Source organism: Delphinus delphis, chromosome X (genome assembly GCF_949987515.2).
Source record: "Delphinus delphis chromosome X, mDelDel1.2, whole genome shotgun sequence".
NCBI lineage: Eukaryota > Metazoa > Chordata > Mammalia > Artiodactyla > Delphinidae > Delphinus > Delphinus delphis.
Window position 1 is genome coordinate 71,429,028 of NC_082704.1, and position 21,614 is coordinate 71,450,641.

The 21,614-nt window shown below is 38.9% G+C and overlaps 1 protein-coding gene across 1 annotated transcript in view; it reads left to right on the forward strand.

Annotated features, from left to right (window-relative positions):
- Window positions 1-21,614, forward strand: part of OPHN1 (oligophrenin 1) — a 599,190-nt gene that overhangs the window by 573,052 nt on the left and 4,524 nt on the right. Inside the window, exons 22-24 of the mRNA XM_060002992.1 lie at window positions 15,984-16,149; window positions 17,232-17,282; window positions 21,004-21,045. Of these exons, the coding sequence (XP_059858975.1) occupies window positions 15,984-16,149; window positions 17,232-17,282; window positions 21,004-21,037 (251 nt within the window). The 3' untranslated portion in view covers window positions 21,038-21,045. The remainder of the gene's footprint in view (window positions 1-15,983; window positions 16,150-17,231; window positions 17,283-21,003; window positions 21,046-21,614) is intronic.

The window sequence follows — 21,614 nt, forward strand, 5'->3', positions numbered from 1 at the left end:
CTGCACTTCCTGGACTTGGGTAACTATTTCTTTTCCCATGTTAGGGAAGTTTTCAACTATAATCTCTTCAAATATTTTCTTGGTTCCTTTCACTACTTCTTCTCCTTCTGGCACCCCTGTAATGCAAATGTTGTTGTGTTTACGGTTGTACCAGAGGTCTCTTAAGTTTTCTTCATTTCTTTTCATTCTTTTTTCTTTATTATGTTTTCTATGTATAAAATAATATCATCTGCAAATAGTGACAGTTTTACTTCTTCCTTTCAATATAGATGCATTTTATTTCTTCTTATTGCCTAATTGCTCTGGCTAGGACTTCCAATTCTATGTTTAATAAGAGTGGTGAGAGTGGGCACCCTTGTCTTGTTCCTTATCTTAGAGGGATAGCTTTCAGTTTTTCACCATTGAGTATGATGTTGCCTGTGAATTTGTAATATATGGCCTTTATTATGTTGAGGTACTTCCTTCTATACCCATTTTATTGAGAATTTTTATCATATGTGGATATTGAATCTTGTCAAATGCTTTTTCTACATCTATTGAGATGATACATTTTTTAGTTTTCATTTTGTTAATGTGTGGTGTATACATTGACTGATTTGTACATATTGAACCATCCTTGCATCCCTGGAGTAAATCTCACTTGATCACAATGTATGATCCTTTTAATGTATTGTATTGGATGTGCTAATATTTTGTTGAGGATTTTTTCATCCATGTTCATCAGAGATATTGGCCTGTAACTCTGTGTGTGTGTGTGTGTGTGTGTGTGTGTGTGTGTGTGTGTGTTGTCCTTGTCTGGTTTTGGTATCAGGGTAATGTTGGCCTTGTGAAATCAGTTAGGAAGTTTTTCCTCCTCTTTAAGTTTTTAGAAAAGTTTGAGAAGGATAGGTATTAAATCTTCTTTGAATGTTTGGTAGAATTCACCTGCAAAGCCGTATCGTCCTGGACTTTTGTTTGGTAGAGGTTTTTGTTTACTGTTTTAACTTCTTTGTTAGTGATCGGTCTATTCAGATTTTCTTTCTTCATGACTTAGTCTTGGAAGGTTGGGATTCAAGAATTTGTCCATTTCTTCTAGGTTGGCTGATTTGTTGGCATATAGCTATTCATAACTTTTTTTTTATAATTATTTGTATTTCTGTGGTATCTGTTATTATGTCTGTTCTTTCATTTCTGATTTTACTTATCAGAGACTTTTCTCTTTTTTCTTAGTGTCTAGCTAAAGGTTTGTTAATTTTGTTTATCTTTTCAAACAAACAGCTCTTAGCTTCATTGATCTTTTGTATTGTCTTTTTGGTCTCTATTTCATTTATTTCCACTCTGATCTTTATTATTTCCTTTCTTGTACTGACTTTGAGCTTCATTTTTTTTCCTTTTTTTTCTAGTTTATTTAGGTGTAAGGTTAGATTGTTTCTTTCAGATTTGTTTCTTGTTTCTTGAGGTAGGCCTGTGTTGCTATAAACTTCCCTCTTAGTACCACTTTTGTTGCATTCCATAAATTTAAGTATGTCGTATTTTCATTTTCATTTGTCTTCAGGTAATTTTCAATTTCTCCTTTGATTTCTTTGTTGTCCCAATAGTTTTTCAGTAGTATGTTGTTCATTCTCCACGTATTTGTAATTCTTGTAGATTCTTGTAGTTGATTACTAGTTTCATTCCATTGTGATTGGAAAAGTTGCCTGATATTATTTCAATCTTCTTAAATTTATTGAGACTTGTTTTGTGTCCCAACGTATGGTCTATCCTTGAGAATGTTCCATGTGCACTTGAGGAGAATATGTATTTTGCTACTTTTGGGTGGAATGCTCTATACAAATCTATCAAATCCATCTGGTCTAATGTTTCATTTAAGACTGCTATTTCCTTGTTGACTTTCTGTATGGATGATCTATCCATTGATGTAAGTTGAGTGTTAAAGTCTCCTACTATTATTGTGTTGCTATCAATTTCTTCCTTTAAGTCTGTTAATAATTGCCTTATATATTTTGGTGCTTCTACATTAGGTGCATTATATTTACCATTTATTAAGTATCTGCTATGTTCCTGGCACTGTACTAGGTACTAGCATAATATTTCTTATCCTCACAAACTTATTGTGAAGAATATATTTTTTTTCTACTAGAAAACTGAGGCTCCCAAAGGTGTTAATTGCCAAAGGTTCATAGTGAGTAACTGGCAGATCTGGGATCTAAGTCTTAGCAAGTCTGGCAGGCATCAAAGTCTGTGTTCTTTCCAGTAAGGCAGAACTATCACTTTACCTTCCTATAAGAAGCTTTGAACCTGTGAACTATTGTTTTCTCATTCTTACTTTCCAGTATAGTAGAAATAGGGACAAGAGGGCACAACTGCAGCAAAACTATGGGCTTTTTAAGTTACAGATTACAAATTCAAAATGTGGCTGACTTCTGCAAATTTAATTGGCTACTAGATGGGGAGACTTATGTTGGGAGGTTGTGACTAATCTAGAGGGGACTAGGGGGAATATAATTCTATGAAAAAAGAGACTTTGATATCACAAAGGCTTAGATCCACATCCTGACTCTTTTATTTTCTAGCTAGATAGCCTTTTAAAAATGTGCCTTATGTTTTATATCATGTCCTGTTCCAAAAAATATTTAAGGCATTTCACAATATAGAAAAATATAAGAACTTAAAAAATAGTAAGAATAATTGCTGTGTAACTGGCCCCTTTCTAGGTGTTGAAGACATAAGAGTGAAGAAGACATACAGGGTCCCTACTGTCTTTAAGCTTTTATAAGGACTTAGCAAACCTAAGCCTTAATTTGTTGAAAAAAAGTCAAAAGAAAAATATGACATGACACGAAAATTATATGAAATTCAATTTTCCATGTCCGTAAACAGAAACATGCTCCTTCATTTACATATTGTCTGGAGCTGCTTTCATGATGTGGGTTGTTGCATGTAACAACCTCAATATGGGTTGATGGCATTGTCTCAGAGCAGAATTCAGTAAAAGCTATTCTATGGGGCTCTGATAAGATTTCTACTAAGTAACTGACTATGAATTCTCTAGCTTGACACTGATGCATCTGTATGATTACAGTTAAGTTATTTAACCTCTTTGTACCTTGGTTTCCTTATCTGTAAATGGGAGAAACAGTTCATCCCTCAGAATTATTGCTAAGGTTAAAAGGAATAACAAATAAAGTATCTGCTATATAATCAATATGCAGAATATGTTATTAATTCCTTCCCCTTTTCCTCCTCTTCATAAGAGTTGCCTCTTCTCGGAAGTAACAAGTTAAGCCAGACTTCTATGTACACAACTGCTTCAATTTATAAGTCATATGTTGACCTTCACATCAATCTGGTGGATAACTGGATAACTCAACTTATATTCATCACAGTAAAGTTTGTCTTGCCTGTCGCCAAGCCTTGGGGTCAGTCAGATCTTATCAGCTCAGCCCACACAGTAACTTAGCCCTCCCTATCAGTTCTGCTTTCACCATCTTCTGCTGCAAAGTTAAATCCCAACGACATTCCACTCTTCCCCTTCCTCCTTAGTCCTGCCTCAGGCTGCTGGCGGCAGCTGCTCTGATCTAAGGGTTTCAGCTAATGGGAGTACTCATTTGACTGTCCAGTATCAGCCAGACTATCTAAATCTGGGCCACAGCACTCCCTGGCTTTGCTTTCTGCCTTAAATCAGTTAGCAACAGGCCAGTGTGATGCAGGTTTTCTCAAAGACCCATGCCTCCAGCCTTGGCTACAGGAAGTAGAACTGAGGTAGTACTCCTGCCCTTGGTGAAGAATTAGCCAAACCTCTGGTGTAGTTGCCTCTTGGAACTTTCCCTACTCCCACCTCCTCACATCTTATTCCCTCCCTTCCTCCCCATTTTGGCTGTCACTCCAGTGACAGATATTGGGCATCAGAACAAATATCAACTAAACAAAAACTGCAAACAACTCTGACCCCAAGCTATAACTAATAGTTGTTAGCCACAGGTTCTAGCCCACAGCCTGAAATGGCAATGTCAGAGGGAGAGAGCTGTCACCTTAGCTGACCCACTCTGCATCTTGTTGTTGTCACTTCAATTCAGCTCCTTCTTCAGAGCTTTGCCTGCCATCCTGAGGGTCAATGCATAGGTCTCTTTGCTTTAGTGATACAACTGTGCCACTGTCCTATCCACCATCTTCACTCCTTGCATTGATCCAACATTTGAATAGACTGGATGTGTTCCACATATTTTCTTAGTAATTAAAGATAGCAAAAACAAGGTGCATGTTAAATTGCTTTGTTCCATGACACTCAACTTGATAATGTAACCAATATTGTTTGCTGATGTAATTTTGTCAAGGGTCCTTTTCTGTTCCACACATGGAACTGGACACGTCTCTTCATCTATTGCATCTAATCATTCTGATAGGCCTTTGAGATAGGTTTTATTTTCCCAATTTCACAGATGGAGAAACTGAGGCTCAGAGAAGTGAAACAGCTTGCCCAGAGTCACCCACATTGTAAGATGTGGAGATGGGGATTGAACCTTGGCTCCCTGGGTATCACATTCTTATTTCTTAAGTGGCTTCAGCTACCTTCCCCTTTCTGTTTTCTAAGAAGCATTCACTTTTGGAGGAACAAAATTATACAAGCCAAATTTCCTGCCTTCCTTTGATGTTGCTGCCTCTTACCAGGCCTGGCTTTGGAAAGGGCATTTTTGTAGCTTCTACAAAGGGACTTAGGACTTTCCTTTGGGGAACGGAGAGGAAGGACATCTACTTACATGTATTTGTTCATTTATTCAGGCACAGTGCTGTGCAATTAGAAAGACAAAGATGAATGGCCATGTTCCCTGCCCTCCAAAGGTTCATGGCGAGGCTGGCATGTAAGCAACCAGTCCCAGTCCAGTGTCATCCATGTTCTAGTGGGAGTTAGAATACATTCCAGTAGGAGCATGGGGTAAAGAGCCCTTCACTGTGCCAGAGGTTCTGAGATAAAAATGGAGAATACATCCACACTGAGACCCTATGACATATGGGCTTAGGAGCCTGTGTCTTGACTGGAGAGAGAAGACTGCATTCTGGTAGCATGCTTTTGGGCTTGGGGAAAGGGTGCTTGTAAGGCCCTGCTCAGCCACAGGGCCATCAATTCTCCACTGGGGTGACTAATGCTATGAGTAGCATTTGCATCTGCTCTAAAAGTATTAGGCACAGACTTGCTCTTGCAGTAATGAGCTTTATGGCCATTATCCACATTTTCTTGTTTGGACTCATTATGCTTTTAATAATGTACTGTGTTTAGTTTTCATTCTCTGGCTTTCCTGGAGCCTAACTCCAAGTTGATTCACAGGGGTCAGAGGCTTTAAGGTGATCATGGGGGAATGTCGTAGAAAGAGATAGATGATTCTAGAAGTTTGAGGGAATCTACAAGTTAAAACAGCCTCCCTTTACTCTGTGCTCTCGGGTAAGGTGTAGATGGATGTAAAAAAAGGTGGAAGAAATTGGCTTAAGGTTGAATATTGATGTTCATCAAGTCCTAATAAATCTATAAATGCTAAAATTCTTTAGTTATGGTCATTTGATAGAGAATGGGGAGGGAGGGAATAGGTTGGGCTGGAGAGGGAGGTCCAAAGAGTCAAGTTGTGGACCGAAGTTAAAAATAAATTAAAAGGAAGTACAATTTGGTAAAAATACCAATAAGCTCGAAAGGCTTAGTGGAGTCTCAGATATGACTTAGGCTCCAGAGTCACTGAGATGTGAGTTTGAATCCTGGCTCTGCTTCATCCCAGTTGTGGGACCTTGGGCAAGTCACAACCTCTCTGAGCCTTAGTTTTCTAATTTGTAAAATGAAGATATTTGTGACTATAGGATTGCTGTAATGATGAAATGAGATACCAATGTACTTGGCACATAATGAGTACTAAGTAAAAGGTAGCAGTTGTTTTGCTTTTACAGGAGGCTAATTACTAACTACACAATCTTAATTAGGTGAACTTCACTTCTCTGAGCCAGTTTTCTCAACTGTAAGTGGGGACAATGCCTATATTGCAGGTAAGGTTTTTGTGGGGATTAAGTAAGATTAGGTATACAAAACATCTGGTAATATAAAAGAATTTCAAAAAATGATAGTGGTAGTGGTTGGGTAACAACCTCTCAGGAAATGGCAGGCATGGAAGATGGTAGATATTTACTCTTCTATATTCTAGAGCCTATGAGAAGCCTCAAGCTTCAAATGTAGGTGTCATAAAAGAGCTCAGAACTACTCTTTCCACCCTCAACCCATCTCTGACAATTCCAAACACTCAGAAATAGGAGGACTGTTGATAAGGGGAAGGGGCAAGGAAGGATTCTTAGCCATCCCTCAAAGTCCAGCTAAAGTCCTATTACCTCCATGAAGCCTTTTGACAATTCTGCCCCAGGGAACTCTCCCTTACCTCACTTCTTTTGGCACCCAAGTTTGACCCTTTAATTGTGGATGCTGAGTTACTGTATTCATGCTTATTTCCCATGAGTATGACTTCATTTTCCAACTCAGTTTTAAGCCCCTAGATGGCAAAGTCAATGTCAAATCATTTGTCTGCATATGTTGTGAGAGCATAAGGCCAGGCACAAAAGCCCTCAAGGAACACTCAGTCTATTGAACACCTTTCAATTTAGATTTTAGAATAGCCCTGAAATTTGGGTATATCATGTTTGTGTTTGTCACAGATGGCACAAATGGGGACTTCAAAAGGGAAAGCTTTTTCCATTGTCCTTCTAATGGACTGAACTGTGTTTTTCTTTTCTCAGTGAGTATTTATTGAATACCAGTTACATGCAAAGCAATTTACTTGGGCCCCTGGTGAATACAGAGAGGAATCCCACTTAGATCTAGCTCTCAGGTTGCTCCATTTTAATAGGGGAGATAGAGCCACCAAAACAAAGAGCCCTGATTCAAAGTACAAGGTGGTTGGTGCTGTAAGAGTAAGAGAAAGGAACTTGGAACATATTAGGCTTCTAAGAGATGTGGCACTTAAGCTGAATCTTAATAGATGATGCAAATTTGGGCATATTAGAAGGGGTAAAGGGCATCTAGGAAAGAAATGATTAATTGTAGGATGTGTACGTGGAACAAGAAATAATACTGTTTCTGTGGACTATGGGATATGTAAAGAGGAAGGGTGGAAAGTTAGACCAGAAACATCAGTTGAGGCCAGGTGGAAGAAGGTAGTGAATTCCAGGTTAAAAAATGTTTGAGTTTATTCTGCAGGCAACAGGGAGCTGTGAAATCTAAATCTAGTATCTATCTATCTTTCTATCTGGAGATTTTTTTCAAGCTGGTTAGGTACATGATCAGAACTGACTTCTAGAGTATTCCACTGTAGCATATAAAAGTCAGCGGGGAGAGATATAGGCCTATAGACATATCATGGACCTACTGATCTGGAAAATAGTCCAAGTTCACATTGTACAGGTAGGGAAGTGATCTGCTCAAGCTCACACAGCAAGTTAGTTTTAGTATTAAGACTGGAATCTAGGTCTTTTGACTCCCAGTTATTATTACTCTTCCATCCCTGCCTCCTCAGTTTGACACAGTGGCTATACTGTCGCAAATTAGAGGCAGGAGAGAACAACATTGGGGTCTTTCAAACAAGAAAGCCCATTGCTACTACTTCAAAGTTTGACTTAAAATGAATCATCAATTTGCAGCACCCAATAAAGAGCCTAGGAGGATGCAAGGCTGATGACATTTGTTTTCTGAGGCCTTGGGTTGATGTCTATTTGGATGTGGCTGCAACTGGGAAATGAATGGGTTTCATATTTCAGGGGGAGTCATCTGGTTCTCTCACCAAAGGAAACAGTAGCCTTAGGGTGGATACAGCTTCAGGGAGAAATGTTTTCTGGCTCTGACTGTAGCATATGCTTCCTATCCAATACCTCCTCCAGTGACCAGTAGAAATGGAACAGCATTGTCAGCTGTTATAATCTGATCTGCAGTGAGCAAGCAGCATCATGTGGCCTAGTGGTTCTCAACTCTGGCTATACATAGCATCACCTGGGGAGCTTTTAAAAATACCCATACCAAGGTGCTACCCCAATCAATTAAGCTAGGCTCTCTGGGGATGGGTCCCCAGTACTGTATAATTTCAATGTTCCCAATGTATAGCCAAGGTTGAAAATCACTGGTACTTCTGACCACTTGGGCTTTGGAAAGCAGATGGACCTGAGTCTATTGTCAATTAACTATGGGGTTATACTTCTCATCTCTGTGTTTCTGTTTCCTCAACTATAGAACAGGCATAATGCTTCTTGTCTTTCAGGGTTAGGGCCAATGTTAAATGAGAATATATGCATAAAGTACTGAGTATATTATCATAGTACCTGGAACAGAGCAGGTGTTCAATAAAAAAGGTAGCTAAAGTTTTTTACCAGTTATTTTATTACCATTACCATTATTATTGTCATTTATAACTTTTTATATTACTACTAATAACAACAAAACAGCAGACACTGGGAAGAAAAGTGGATGCAAAAACAGGAGATATGAGTTTTAGTCCTCACTCTACCACTTACCTAACTATATGATTGCGGGTGAGTGAGTTCACCTTTCCGAACCTTAGTTTCCTTCTCTATAAAATGGGAAAGATAAGACCCATCTGCTATTCTTTCCTCCCAAGCTTATTGTGAACATCAAATAATTAATTGGGAGAGTGCTTTGAATATTATAATGTGTTAGAAAAATTGGATTATTATTATTATTTTGGTCACTCTTTAGCTGCAATTCTGTGTACCCGACCTGGTGCTAAGGGGAATGGCATGTCCAGAAATGTAAGATACAGCCTAGTGTGTAAATGAATAGTACTTGGTTCATACCTCCATTAGAACACCAATCACACTGTATTATCATTATCTTTCTTCATATCTGTCTGCCTCACCAGAATGACTAGCTGGAGGAATTAAAAAACCCCATGGAGCAATATATAAGTACTTCATGAGTGCTTACATGGATGGAAATTACCAATGTCAGCTCAAGTGTTCAGAGGATTGAGATTTGAGCTGACTGTTTAGGGGTAGTTACAGTACAGATAAGACATGAGAACAGGGACATATATCGGGAAAGAAGCAGGACAGAGTCTAACACTTACTTATCCCTGCTACATGCTAGGTATTCTCTAACAGCCATCTAATTTAGTCCTTACAATCAGCTTGTGAGGACGGGTTATTATATCCATTTCCCAGATGAATACCTTGATAGTCAAAGAGTTGAAATAACTGCACAGGGTTCCACAGTTTGGAAGTCGCAGAACAAGGCCTGAAAGCAGGGTCTGCCCAACTCCAGACTTACTTTCCACACTGTACCATACTGTCTCATCTAGAAGAGTCAAGGGCTTGCTGCTTTGATAGGGCCGGTGAGGAGACCAGTTTAACAAAAGTAGAGCTGGTATTTAAAATCTAGCACTAGTACCTGGTTTAATAATTTGGGACCAGCTCATAGAGGGCCTTGAATTTATGTTAAGGAGTTTGAACTTATCCTGTACATTTTATAGTCACTGAGAAAATCTTTAAGGAGAAGAAATACAGTGTGGAAATACTTAAGGTAAATCTTACAACAGTATTATATGGATTAAAGTTAATATTTTTTACATTTACCTTAAAAAGTTTTGTAGAAGAAAACAATGAATATCAAGGTTTACTGACAAAAATTGAATGAATATCAAGATCTACTAACACCCTTGCATAGTTGCAAATGTGTCTATTTCCAGATGGTGTTCATCAGGCCATGAACATTTTTTGTGGACTTTTTTTCACTTAATATTATTTTATATGAATACATTTTTTGACCTAGCCTAAATCCTTGTCATTTCATGCATAATATGTATTGGTTAAATACTTGTAAGAATTGAATTGTTTGTTTATCAGCCTTTGTGGTTGGGTCTGAATTTTTGCTGTTAAGAAGCATGTTTATGTGCTACTTGTTTTCCTTATTTTTTTCTTTAGAGTTAATTTCTTTGGGCCTGTTCCCCAAAGTGGATCAACTGGATTAATGAGTATGAACTGTCTCATATATATTATTTTGCATTTCATTCACATTGTTCCAGAATTCCTTTTGTTTTGTTTTGTTTTTGTTATTTTTTTATACTGCAGGTTCTTCTTAGTCATCAATTTTATACACATCAGTATATACATGTCAATCCCAATCGCCCAATTCAGCACACCACCATCCCCACCCCACCACAGTTTTCCCCACTTGGTGTCCATACGTCTGTTCTCTACATCTGTGTCTCAACTTCTGCCCTGCAAACCGGCTCATCTGTACAACTTTTCTAGGTTCCACATACATGTGTTAATATACGATATTTGTTTATCTCTTTCTGACTTACTTCACTCTGTATGACACTCTCTAGATCCGTCCACGTCTCAACAAATGATTCAAATTCGTTCCTTTTTATGGCTGAGTAATATTCCATTGTATATATGTACCACATCTTCTTTATCCATTCGTCTGTCGATGGGCATTTAGGTTGCTTCCATGACCTGGCTATTGTAAATAGTGCTGCAATGAACATTGGGTGCATGTGTCTTTTTGAATTATGGTTTTCTCTGGGTATATGCCCAGTAGTGGGACTGCTGGATCATATGGTAAATCTATTTGTAGTTTTTTAAGGAACCTCCATACTGTTCTCCATAGTGGCTGCATCAATTTACATTCCCACCAGCAGTGCAAGAGGGTTCCCTTTTCTCCACACCTTCTCCAACATTTGTTGTTTGTAGATTTTCTGATGATGCCCATTCTAAATGGTGTGAGGTGATACCTCAGCGTAGTTTTGATTTGCATTTCTCTAATAATTAGTAATGTTGAGCAGCTCCTCATGTGCTTCTTGGCCATCTGTATGTCTTCTTTAGAGAAATGTCTATTTAAGGTCTTCTCCCCATTTTTGGATTGGGTTGTTTGTTTCTTTAATATTGAGCTGCATGAGCTGTATATATATTTTGGAGATTAATCCTTTGTCCGTTGATTCGTTTGCAATATATTCTCCCATTCTGAGGGTTGTCTTTTCATCTTGTTTATGGTTTCCTTTGCTGTATAAAAGCTTTGAAGTTTCATTAGGTCCCATTTGTTTATTTTTGGTTTTATTTCCACTACTCTAGGAGGTGGATCAAAAAAGATCTTGCTGTTATTTGTCAAAGATTGTTCTTCCTATGTTTTCCTCTAAGAGTTTTATAGTGTCCCATCTTACATTTAGGTGTCTAATCCATTTTGAGTTTATTTTTCTGTATGGTGTTAGGGAGTGTTCTAATTTCATTCTTTTACGTGTAGCTGTCCAGTTTTCCCAACAACACTTACTGAAGAGACTGTCTTTTCTCCATTGTATATCTTTGCCTCCTTTGTCATAGATTAGTTGACCATAGGTGCATGGGTTTATCTCTGGGCTTTCTATCTTGTTCCATTGATCTATGTTTCTGTTTTTGTGCCAGTACCATATTGTCTTGATTACTGTAGTTTTGTAGTATAGCCTGAAGTCAGGGAGTCTGATTCCTCCAGCTGTGTTTTTTTCCCTCAAGAATGCTTTGGCTATTCGGGGTCTTTTGTGTCTCCATACAAATTTTAAGATGATTTGTTCTAGTTCCATAATAAATGCCATTGGTAATTTGATAGGGATTGCAGTGAATCTCTAGGTTGCTTTGGGCAGTATAGTCATTTTCACAATATTGTTTCTTCCAATCCAAGAACATGGTATATCACTCCATCTGTTTGTATCATCTTTAATTTCTTTCATCAGTGTTTTATAGTTTTCTGCATACAGGTCTTTTATCTCCCTAGGTAGGTTTATTCCGAGGTATTTTATTCTTTTTGTTGCAATGGTAAATGGGAGTGTTTCCATAATTTCTCTTTCAGATTTTTCATCTTTAGTGTATAGGAATGCAAGAGATTTCTGTGCGTTAATTTTGTATCCTGCAACTTTACAAAATTCATTAATTAGCTCTAGTAGTCTTCTGGTGGCATCTTTAAGATTCTCTATGTATACTATCATGTCATCTGCAAACAGTGACAGTTATACTTCTTCTTTTCCAATTTGTATTCCTTTTATTTCTTTTACTTCTCTTATTGCCATGGCTAGGACTTCCAAAACTATGTTGAATAATAGTAGTGAGAGTGGACATCCTTGTCTCATTCCTGATCTTAGAGGAAATGCTTTCAATTTTTCACCATTGAGAATGATGTTGGCTGTGGGTTTGTCATATATGGCCTTTATTATGTTGAGGTAGGTTCCCTCTATGCCTACTTTCTGGAGAGTTTTTATCATAAATGGGTTTGAATTTTGTCAAAAGCTTTTTCTGCATCTATTGGGATGATCATATGGTTTTTATTCTTCAGTTTGTTAATATGGTTTTTCACATTGATTGATTTGCGTATATTGAAGAATCCTTGCATCCCTGGGATAAATCCCACTTGATCATTGTTTATGAACCTTTTAATGTGTTGTTGGATTCTGTTTGCTAGTATTTTGTTGAGGATTATTGCATCTATATTCATCAGTGATATTGGTCTGTAATTTTCTTTTTTTTGTAGTATCTTTGTCCAATTTTGGTTTCAGGGTGATGGTGGCCTCATAGAATGAGTTTGGGAGTGTTCCTTCCTCTGCAATTTTTTGGAAGAGTTTGAGAAGAATGGGTGTTATCTCTTCTCTAAATGTTTGATAGAATTCACCTCTGAAGCCATCTGGTCCTGGACTTTTGTTTGTTGGAAGATTTTTTTTTTGCGGTATGCAGGCTGTGCAGGTATGCATTGCTGTGGCCCCTCCCTCTGCAGAGCAGAGACTCCGGATGCGCAGGCCCAGCGGCCATGGCCCACCGGCCCAGCTGCTCCACAGTATGTGGGATCCTCCCGGACCGGGGCATGAACCCACGTCCCCTGCATCGGCAGGTGGACTCTCAACCACTGCACCACCACGGAAGTCCATATTGGAAGATTTTTAATCACTGTTTCAATTTCATTACTTGTGATTGGTCTGTTCATATTTTCTGTTTCTTCCTGGTTCAGTCTGGAAGGTTATACCTTTCTAAGAATTTGTCCATTTCTTTCAGGTTGTCCATTTTATTGGCAGAGATTTGCTTGTAGTAGTCTCTTAGGATGCTTTGTATTTCTGAGGTGTCTGTTGTAACTTCTCCTTTTTCATTTCTAATTTTATTGATTTGAGTCCTCTCCCTCTTTTTCTTGATAAGTCTGGCTAATGGTTTATCAATTTTGTTTATTTTCTCAATGAACCAGCTTTTAGTTTTATTGATCTTTGCTGTTGTTTACTTTGTTCCTATTTCATTTATTTCTGCTCTGATCTTTATGATTTCTTTCCTTTTGCTATCTTTGGGCTTTGCTTGTTCTTCTTCCTCTAGTTGCTTTAGGTGTAATGTTAGATTGTTTACTTGATATTTTTCTTGTGTCTTGAGGTAGGCTTGTATAGCTATAAACTTCCCTCTTAGAACTGCTTTTGCTGCATCCCATAGGTTTTGGATCATCGTGTTTTCATTATCATTTGTCTCTAGGTATTTTTTGATTTCCTCTTTGATTTCTTCAGTGATCTCTTGGTTGTTTAGTAACGTATTGTTTAGCCTCCATGTGTTTGTGTTTTTTACGTTTTTTTCCCTGTAATTCATTTCTAATCTCATAGCATTGTGGTTCAGAAAAGATGATTGATGTGATTTCAATTTTCTTAATTTTACTGAGGCTTGATTTGTGACCCAAGGTGTGATCTATCCTGGAGAGTGTTCTGTGCACACTTGAGAAGAAAGTGTAATCTGCTGTTTTTGGATGGAATGTCCTATAAATATCAATTAAATCGATCTGGTCTGTTGTGTCATTTAAAGCTTCTGTTTCCTTATTTATTTTCATTTTGGATGATCTGTCCATTGTTGTAAGTGAGGTGTTAAAGTCCGCCACTATTATTGTGTTACTGTCAATTTCCTCTTTTATAGCTGTTAGCATTTGCCTTATGTATTGAGGTGCTCCTATGTTGGGTGCATATATATTTATAATTGTTATATCTTCTTCTTGGATTGATCCCTTGATTATTATATAGTGTTCTTCCTTGTCTCTTGTAACATTCTTTATTTTCAAGTCTATTTTATCTGATATGAGTACAGCTACTCCAGCTTTCTTTTGATTGCCATTTGCATGGAATATCTTTTTCCATCCCCTCACTTTCAGTCTGTATGTGTCCCTAGGTCTGAAGTGGGTCTCTTGTAGACATCATATATATGGGTCTTGTTTTTGTATCCATTCAGCAAGCACGTGTCTTTTGGTTGGAGCTTTTAATCCATCCACATTTAAGGTAATTATCAATATGTATGTTCCTATGACCATTTTCTTAATTGTTTTGGGTTTGTTTTTGTAGGTTCTTTTCTTCTCTTGTGTTTCCCACTTAGAGAAGTTCCTTTAGCATTTGTTGCAGAGCTGGTTTGGTGGTGCTAAATTCTCTTAGCTTTTGCTTGTCTGTAAAGCTTTTGATTTCTCCGTCGAATCTGAATGAGATCCTTGCCGTGTAGAGTAATCTTGATTGTAGGTTCTTCCCTTTCATCACTTTAAATATGTCATGCCATTCCCTTCTGGCTTGTAGAGTTTCTGCTGAGAAATCAGCTGTTAACCTTTTGGGAGTTTCTTGTGTTATTTGTCGTTTTTCCCTTGCTGCTTTCAATAATTTTTCTTTGTCTTTAATTTTTGCCAATTTGATTACTATGAGTTTCGGCGTGTTTCTCATTGGGTTTATCCTCTATGGGACTCGCTGCTCTTCCTGGACTTGGGTGGCTATTTCCTTTCCCATGTTAGGGAAGTTTTCGACTATAATCTCTTCAAATATATTCTCTGGTCCTTTCTCTCTCTCTTCTGCTTCTGGAATCCCTATAATGCGAATGTTGTTGCATTTAATGTTGTCCCTGAGGTCTCTTAGGCTGTCTTCATTTCTTTTCATTCTTTTTTCTTTAGTCTGTTCCGTAGCAGTGAATTCCTCCATTCTGTCTTCCAGGTCACTTATCTGTTCTCCTGCCTCAGTTATTCTGCTATTGATTCCTTCTTGTGTAGTTTTCATTTTGGTTATTGTATTGTTCATCTCTGTTTGTTTGTTCTTTAATTTTTCTAGGTCTTTGTTAAACATTTCTTGCATCTTCTTGATCTTTGCCTCCATTCTTTTTCTGTGGTCCTGGATCATCTTCACTATCATTATTCTGAATTCTTTTTCTGGAAGGTTGCCTATCTCCACTTAGTTTAGTTGTTTTTCTGGGGTTTAATCTTGGTCCTTCATCTGGTATATAGCCCTCTGCCTTTTCATCTTGTCCATCTTTCTGTGAATGTGTTTTTTGTTCCACAGTCTGCAGGACTGTAGTTCTTCTTGCTTCTGCTGTCTGCCCTCTGGTGGATGATACTCTGTTCCAGAATTATTGATGGCTATCTAGTTAGAATAAGCCCAGTGTACAGTACCCCCAGCAGTGTGTGCATGCATATGTTTCACTATATTCCTGCCAGAATCATTTTATTAAAAAATTATGTGTATTTATTTTGTACTGAGTGACCTGGAAACTAGAGACATAGAGGCAGAAAGGTGAGTTAGGAGACTGCCACAATAGTCAAGGCTTAAGTGAAAATAGACTCATTTTTGGTGATGATGAATGTAACAAATTTATCATCAAACATTGACTAAGCACCTGCTATGTGCCAGTGACAGTACTAAACATATTACTACCCAAGTAAATCCTCTCAATGTCTCTGTAAGATAATATATTTTTAGTCTTGATTATATGGTTGAGGAAACTGAGACTGAGCAAATTGATGTGACATACCCTAGGTCACACAAATGTGAAGCTCCAAAGCTGAGGTTCAAACATAGACTTTCTGAAGGGACAGCTTCTGGAAGAATATATTTTTTAATCCAGAGTTGTTAGTTACCAAAAAGAAATGGGGACCAAGGGAGGTGGCCATGATAGCTGCAATATTGGGTACCTGCTGAGGAGTGGTGTTCCATTTGGCTCACTGTCCAAGTTCTTGTTGTTCTCTTTTCCAGGAGACTCTGACAGTTTCAGCACAGTTCGGCCTCCAGGAGAAAAGCCAACCATCATCCGACCCCCAGTGAGGCCTCCAGATCCTCCCTGCCGGGCAACTACTACCCAGAAACCCGAACCAAAGCCAGATATAGTGACTGGCAATGCAGGGGAAATCCCATCGTCTGTGTAAGTAGAGTTGTTTTTCAACCTTGACCTAAAGTCCACCTTAGACCACTAAGAATGCTTTCAGGATCACCATTATGGTTGTGAAGGGTGTACAATGCACAACTCCAGGGTATCGTTCACTTCATAGTGTAGGGGACTGTCGCAGACCAGCTCTGTTTGGAGTGTTCTACTCAACACTTAAAGCTGGGAGATTTTTCCTAAAGGTGAGGTGTTTAAATCTTGGTACCCGATAGGAGACCCATTTTTCTTAGTCTCCCTGATCTCTCTAGGGTGATAAGATTACCGGCTGCTTTCATGCTTCTTTGCCTCTGTAAATTTTTTTTCTTATTACTACTGGTTTTAAAAGTAATTTAATGAACAGATTTGGTCATTTTACGTGTGCTTTGAAGCTTTTTTTTTTAAAGAGAAGGTATGATTTTTAAAAATCTTCCAGAATGACTCAGATTCTCCAGAGAGCCTCTTACAGGGTAGTAGCAGAGCTATTATCCAACCAGCCTTCCTGAGTCTGGCCTGTAAGCCAAGGAATCAGGGATAGAGCACCTAAGGTGGGGCCACAGCAACTCTCAGGGACCAGCTTTTCTTGGCCACAAAACTAGCCTGGCAGGCCTCTCCTCAGCCAGTGCCTGGGACCCCTCTCAGTATCCTGCCTCCTAGTGTTCCTTTTTCTTGTGTCTTTTGTTTTCCATAATTGCAAAATTGAGGAAATAAGAAAAACAGAGCCTCTACTGTTTGGACTAATTAGCTAAGTGTATTTGCAAAATGTCAAAAATTATACTCTGAAACCAAGAACTTGTTTCACTTATTTCTCCCAAGAGTAATCTGAATGAGCAACATACTTAGATCATTCTGAGCCAAGGGGAAGCAAAGAGTATCAGCCATAGCCTTGGGGGTGCCTATGGTCTCTGAGCCATTTCACATTCTGATACTTGGGTTTTTCCTCAGACCCAGATCCTTTGCAAGCTAAGGCAGAGCCTGGCATTGGTGGCCTATCTGGTTCATATTTTCTTTTCCTTTCCATTGGCCATTGGTTCCCATACATATTCCAGAGCAACTCATGGGACTTGGTTGGCTTCTCTTTGCAGGGTGGCTTCCAGGACCAGGTTCTTTGAAATAGCTTCCCGGAAAACAGGAAGGTAAGAGATGCAGGTGACAGAAATGAAACCAAATAACTTTTTAATAAATGTATCATGAGCATGTCATTTGCTCTCTTAACATTGTATTTTTGTTTCTCTGTAGCTCTGTCTCTTTCTCTCTGTCTGTGTTTGTTCCTTTCTCTCCCCCAACACTGTCTCTCTGTCTCCCTGTGTCTCTGTCTTTGTCTCTATAACTGTATGTCTCTCTGCCTTTGTCACTCTTGTCCATTTGTCTCTCGCACACTGTTTCTCTGTCTCTGTAATTCTCAGTCTCTTTATGTCTCTCCTTGTGTTTTTCTACTTATGTCTCTGTTTCCCTATCTCTTTGACTCTTTTTCTGTCTCTCTCCATGTCTCTCTTTCTTTGTCTATCTCTGTATCTGTTGTCTCTGCCTCTCTGACTCTGTCTTTCCATCTCTTTCTCTCTTTCTCCTCTCTCTCTCACACATACATAGAGTACTCACAGGCCAAGTGGTATTGCAAAAACTTTATGCTCGATGTAGGTCTAATTTTTTTTGTTAGTTTACTTATTTAGACCCTATTATATTCTAAAAGGGCAGCTGATATGAATATATAGAAAGCAATATTCTAATATAAACAGCCTTAGAATAAGCATAGCCCTCATTTCAGAGGTAAACATTAGACTTAGGTGGTTGTTTTCGAACTGGCTGAACATATAAATCACCTGGAAAATTTTGAGGGAAAATAAAATGAACACAGATTCCTGCCTTCTGCTCTAGACCCACAAAAACAGAATCTCCAGGAGTAGGGCCTGGGAGTGTGGGTTTTTTAAATTTCCTTCCTTTATTTCTTTCTTCCAGTTAATTTGTTTTTAAAATCCCTCAAGTACTGGTACAGGCTTTCCAAAGCCTATCATTTGGCACCCTTTAGACTAAAACACCTGGAGAAATGATTGCTTGGCCTTCAGGCACTCTTCTGTGAGTTTATTCAATGTTGCTTATCAGAGAGTTCAAAATTGTGCTTCCTGATGGGTGACAGGAGTGTAACTCTTCCAGGTATTCAGTTAAAAGCAGAACAATGTGCCTTTACCAGCGCTGGAGCTGGGATAGGTTTGACATCATCTAGTTAAAACTGTGGGACCCGACTCACCAGGACATGATTCTGAACAGCAGGTCACCCTAGTTCTGCTTGGCAGTCAGCCACAAGGAACTATAGACTAGGCCAAATTCTCCTTAGACAATAATTTACCATTTATTCTACCATAACAAATGAAAGTGAGGTCAAAGCCCCAGATTTCTCTTACTGATAGAATGAAGATAAAGTTTTCACCTAGGACATTTTTAAAGCAGGCTTAATCAGATAGGCTTGAGGGAAAAAAAGAAAAACAGAAAGAGAGAGAATACTTTATATTCTTAATAAAGTATCTGCCTATGATCAGGACTACTTCCTACTTCCTGGTGGTCCTTCCAACTTCCCTAGGATAAACCATATGAGAAATAAATACCAGGGAAATAGAATGAAGCAAACTAGAATTAACAGAATGAACTAGGCATATCTAAAGGAAAGCTTTTTAGAGGAAGTGATATCTGAGATGGGGCTTTAAAGATGGATAGAATACACTGAAAATGTGAGGGATTGATCTGTAGCTTTGGACAGGGAACCAAGGCATTGAGAGGGATACGTACTAGGCATGAACAAAGTCCAAGAGAATCTTTAAGGCAGCCTGACTTTTAATAGGGAAACTGTAGCCAACCTGGTGTTGAAAGTGTGGAAAGATTGGTAACCACTACCTGGGCTTTGTCATTTAGTGCTCAGGGAGGTCTTGGACCAACTGCAACATAGGGCACTGTGGTCAAAGCAGGCACTTCAGGCTGGAGGACAACCTAACCAGTCCTATGTCCAGGCCTCTGGAACCTAAATTTAATCCTGTTCCTTATTCCCAGATTCCATCTTGGCAGGATTGTGGGTAAGGCCAAGGTGGGTACACCAGTCCTCCAATATGTAATAAGCCACCTTCCTAGGTACCCACAGGTTCCTCCCACTCAGCATCCATATAAGGAAAGCACCCCTTCTGTCTAGGCCCCAGTTTTGTAACCACCACTTGCATCAGTGCACCTACATGATGGCTACTGGTCAAGATTCTTAGACTAGCCAGTCAATCCCATCTCATCTCTAATGAAAATGATCTGTTTAACCTTTTCTCTGCCCCTTTTTGCTTCCAGTTTGTACACCTGACTCTATGTAACCTGACATTTGAATGACCTCACTTCTCATTCATCTCCCTTCTACAATACAACAATTAAAAAAAATTAAAAACTTGAAATAAAATGAGAAGTGGCTCATCAAGAAGAGAAGGGAGGGGAAGACATTTCAGTAAGGCAGAATAGCTTATGCAAGGCAGGTTCACAAAGTGATTAGTGTTCCACTTTGGCTAGAATGTGGGGGTGAGAAGAAGGAAGCTTAGCTAGAGTTGAGGCCAAGAAGATGGATTGGGGCCAGACTGTAAACGCCTTATATGACATACTAAGGAGTTTGGTCTTTATTCTGTAGTCCATGGGGTGTCATGGAAAACTCTTCAGCATGACAATGCATATTCTAAGCTGCCTGAGTTATTTAAAAAAAAACACACACACACATTCTGCTGTTAATGAGGAAGATAGTTGGGACAGTAAAACCTGGAGGCAGGGAGACCAGTTAGGAGGCTAATCATCCTGGCAAGAGTTGATGAGGTCCTGATGTATGGCATTGTCAATAGGAATGGAATGAAAGGACAGATTTGAGGTAGACTCAGTAAGACCTTACTGACTTTTCAAACATGGAGCATTGGAGAAAGATTAAGAGAGAAGGAAGTCTAACTTGGGCAGTTAGGTAGATGGTAACAATAATTAATCATGGAGGAATAGGTTTTGTGGGAAAGTTTCTCTGCTCAATTTTGGACACAGTTTGTATGAAGACTCTGTGGGACATCCAGATAGAGATGTCCAGTGGGTAACTGCAACTTAGACTAGTAATTGGGGCTGGATCTACATAGGTTTAGAGGTAGAACTGTTAAGTACAGCCACTGTACAAATTTATAGGGGCATTCACATATACTACAATGTGAATAGTAACCTTTTGGGGGTGGTCTCAGTATTTGATGGGAATTGAAATCATGGATGGGAATAAGATCACTCAGGGAGTAGGTATTAATAGACTTAAGAGAGAAGAGAAAAACAATGTTCAGGATATAGCCCTGGGACAAGCTGTTGTCTGGGATTTTCTGGCCAAATTATATGGAGCTTGATTCTCCAGGATTGTCTCTTGCCTCCAACCATCCCCAGACAAGTCTACTTTAGGACCAATCTAAGCACATCAAGAGGCTGGTTTGGTCTTCAAGGCAAAGAAAGATTCATGTTTCACAAGGCACTTGCCTTCCGTCTTTGCCTTTTTCCCATTGGAGATAATCACAGAATGTAGTCTTTGGTCTTTGGCCAATTCCTCTGGTCTTCCCTTGCCTCCCATAGTATGGCACTCGAAGGATTGTGCTGGCACCTGAAAGATGTCTTTGTGTCTGGGATACTGGGCTCTCTAAATCTGGCAGAGAGGTATGCCAACCTATAAGCATGGAGTGAGATGTTTTGAAACATCTGGATGGAATCACTTCCTCATTTTTCAAATGGCCTAATTGCCACCATCTTGGAAGGGTCACCCATCCACTTGCTTTCCTTTCCAGTTCTGATTTCTAGAGTCTTAGTGAAATGTCTTTCCTCCTTTACCCACAGTTCTCAAGGCAGACTTCCTGGAGATGAGAGTTGAGGCCTCAGGTATGTAGTATCCATCCCTGATTACAAAACCTTGTTACACATATACCTTCTTTATGAGATCTGAGTTTTTGAGGACTGGAGTGCCATGTGGGTCCAGAGGGTGGGAATTCACCTCCATGCCTCAGTTCACTACCCTGTAATTACATGACCCTTAAACTTACTGCCTTTTAATTCTGAGGTTCTCTGTGTTTTTAAGTTTCATTTCTTTCTTGCTCAGCCAAACTACAGTATAGTTTTACAAATTGCCTTTGAATCAAGGTCATTAGGAATCCTAAATTGTGACATTTTGGGCAATTACATTTCCTTCTCTGGGCCTCAATTTCCCAACATGTAAGATGAAATGTTTGGAACCTTTTAACTCCGACATCCTTTGGGTCTATAAGAATATCAGTAACCTCTCATTTGATATTATAGCAGGTCCCAAGAGTCTACCTTAGTATTTGTAGGGGAACTTCATTCCTTCAGATCAAATCACAATTTCAGTCTTACCCCTTGAACCTTCATCCTTAGTTCTTTATATTTGTCTAATGCAAAGCATTTTCACGTCCATTATATCATTTAGTCCATAT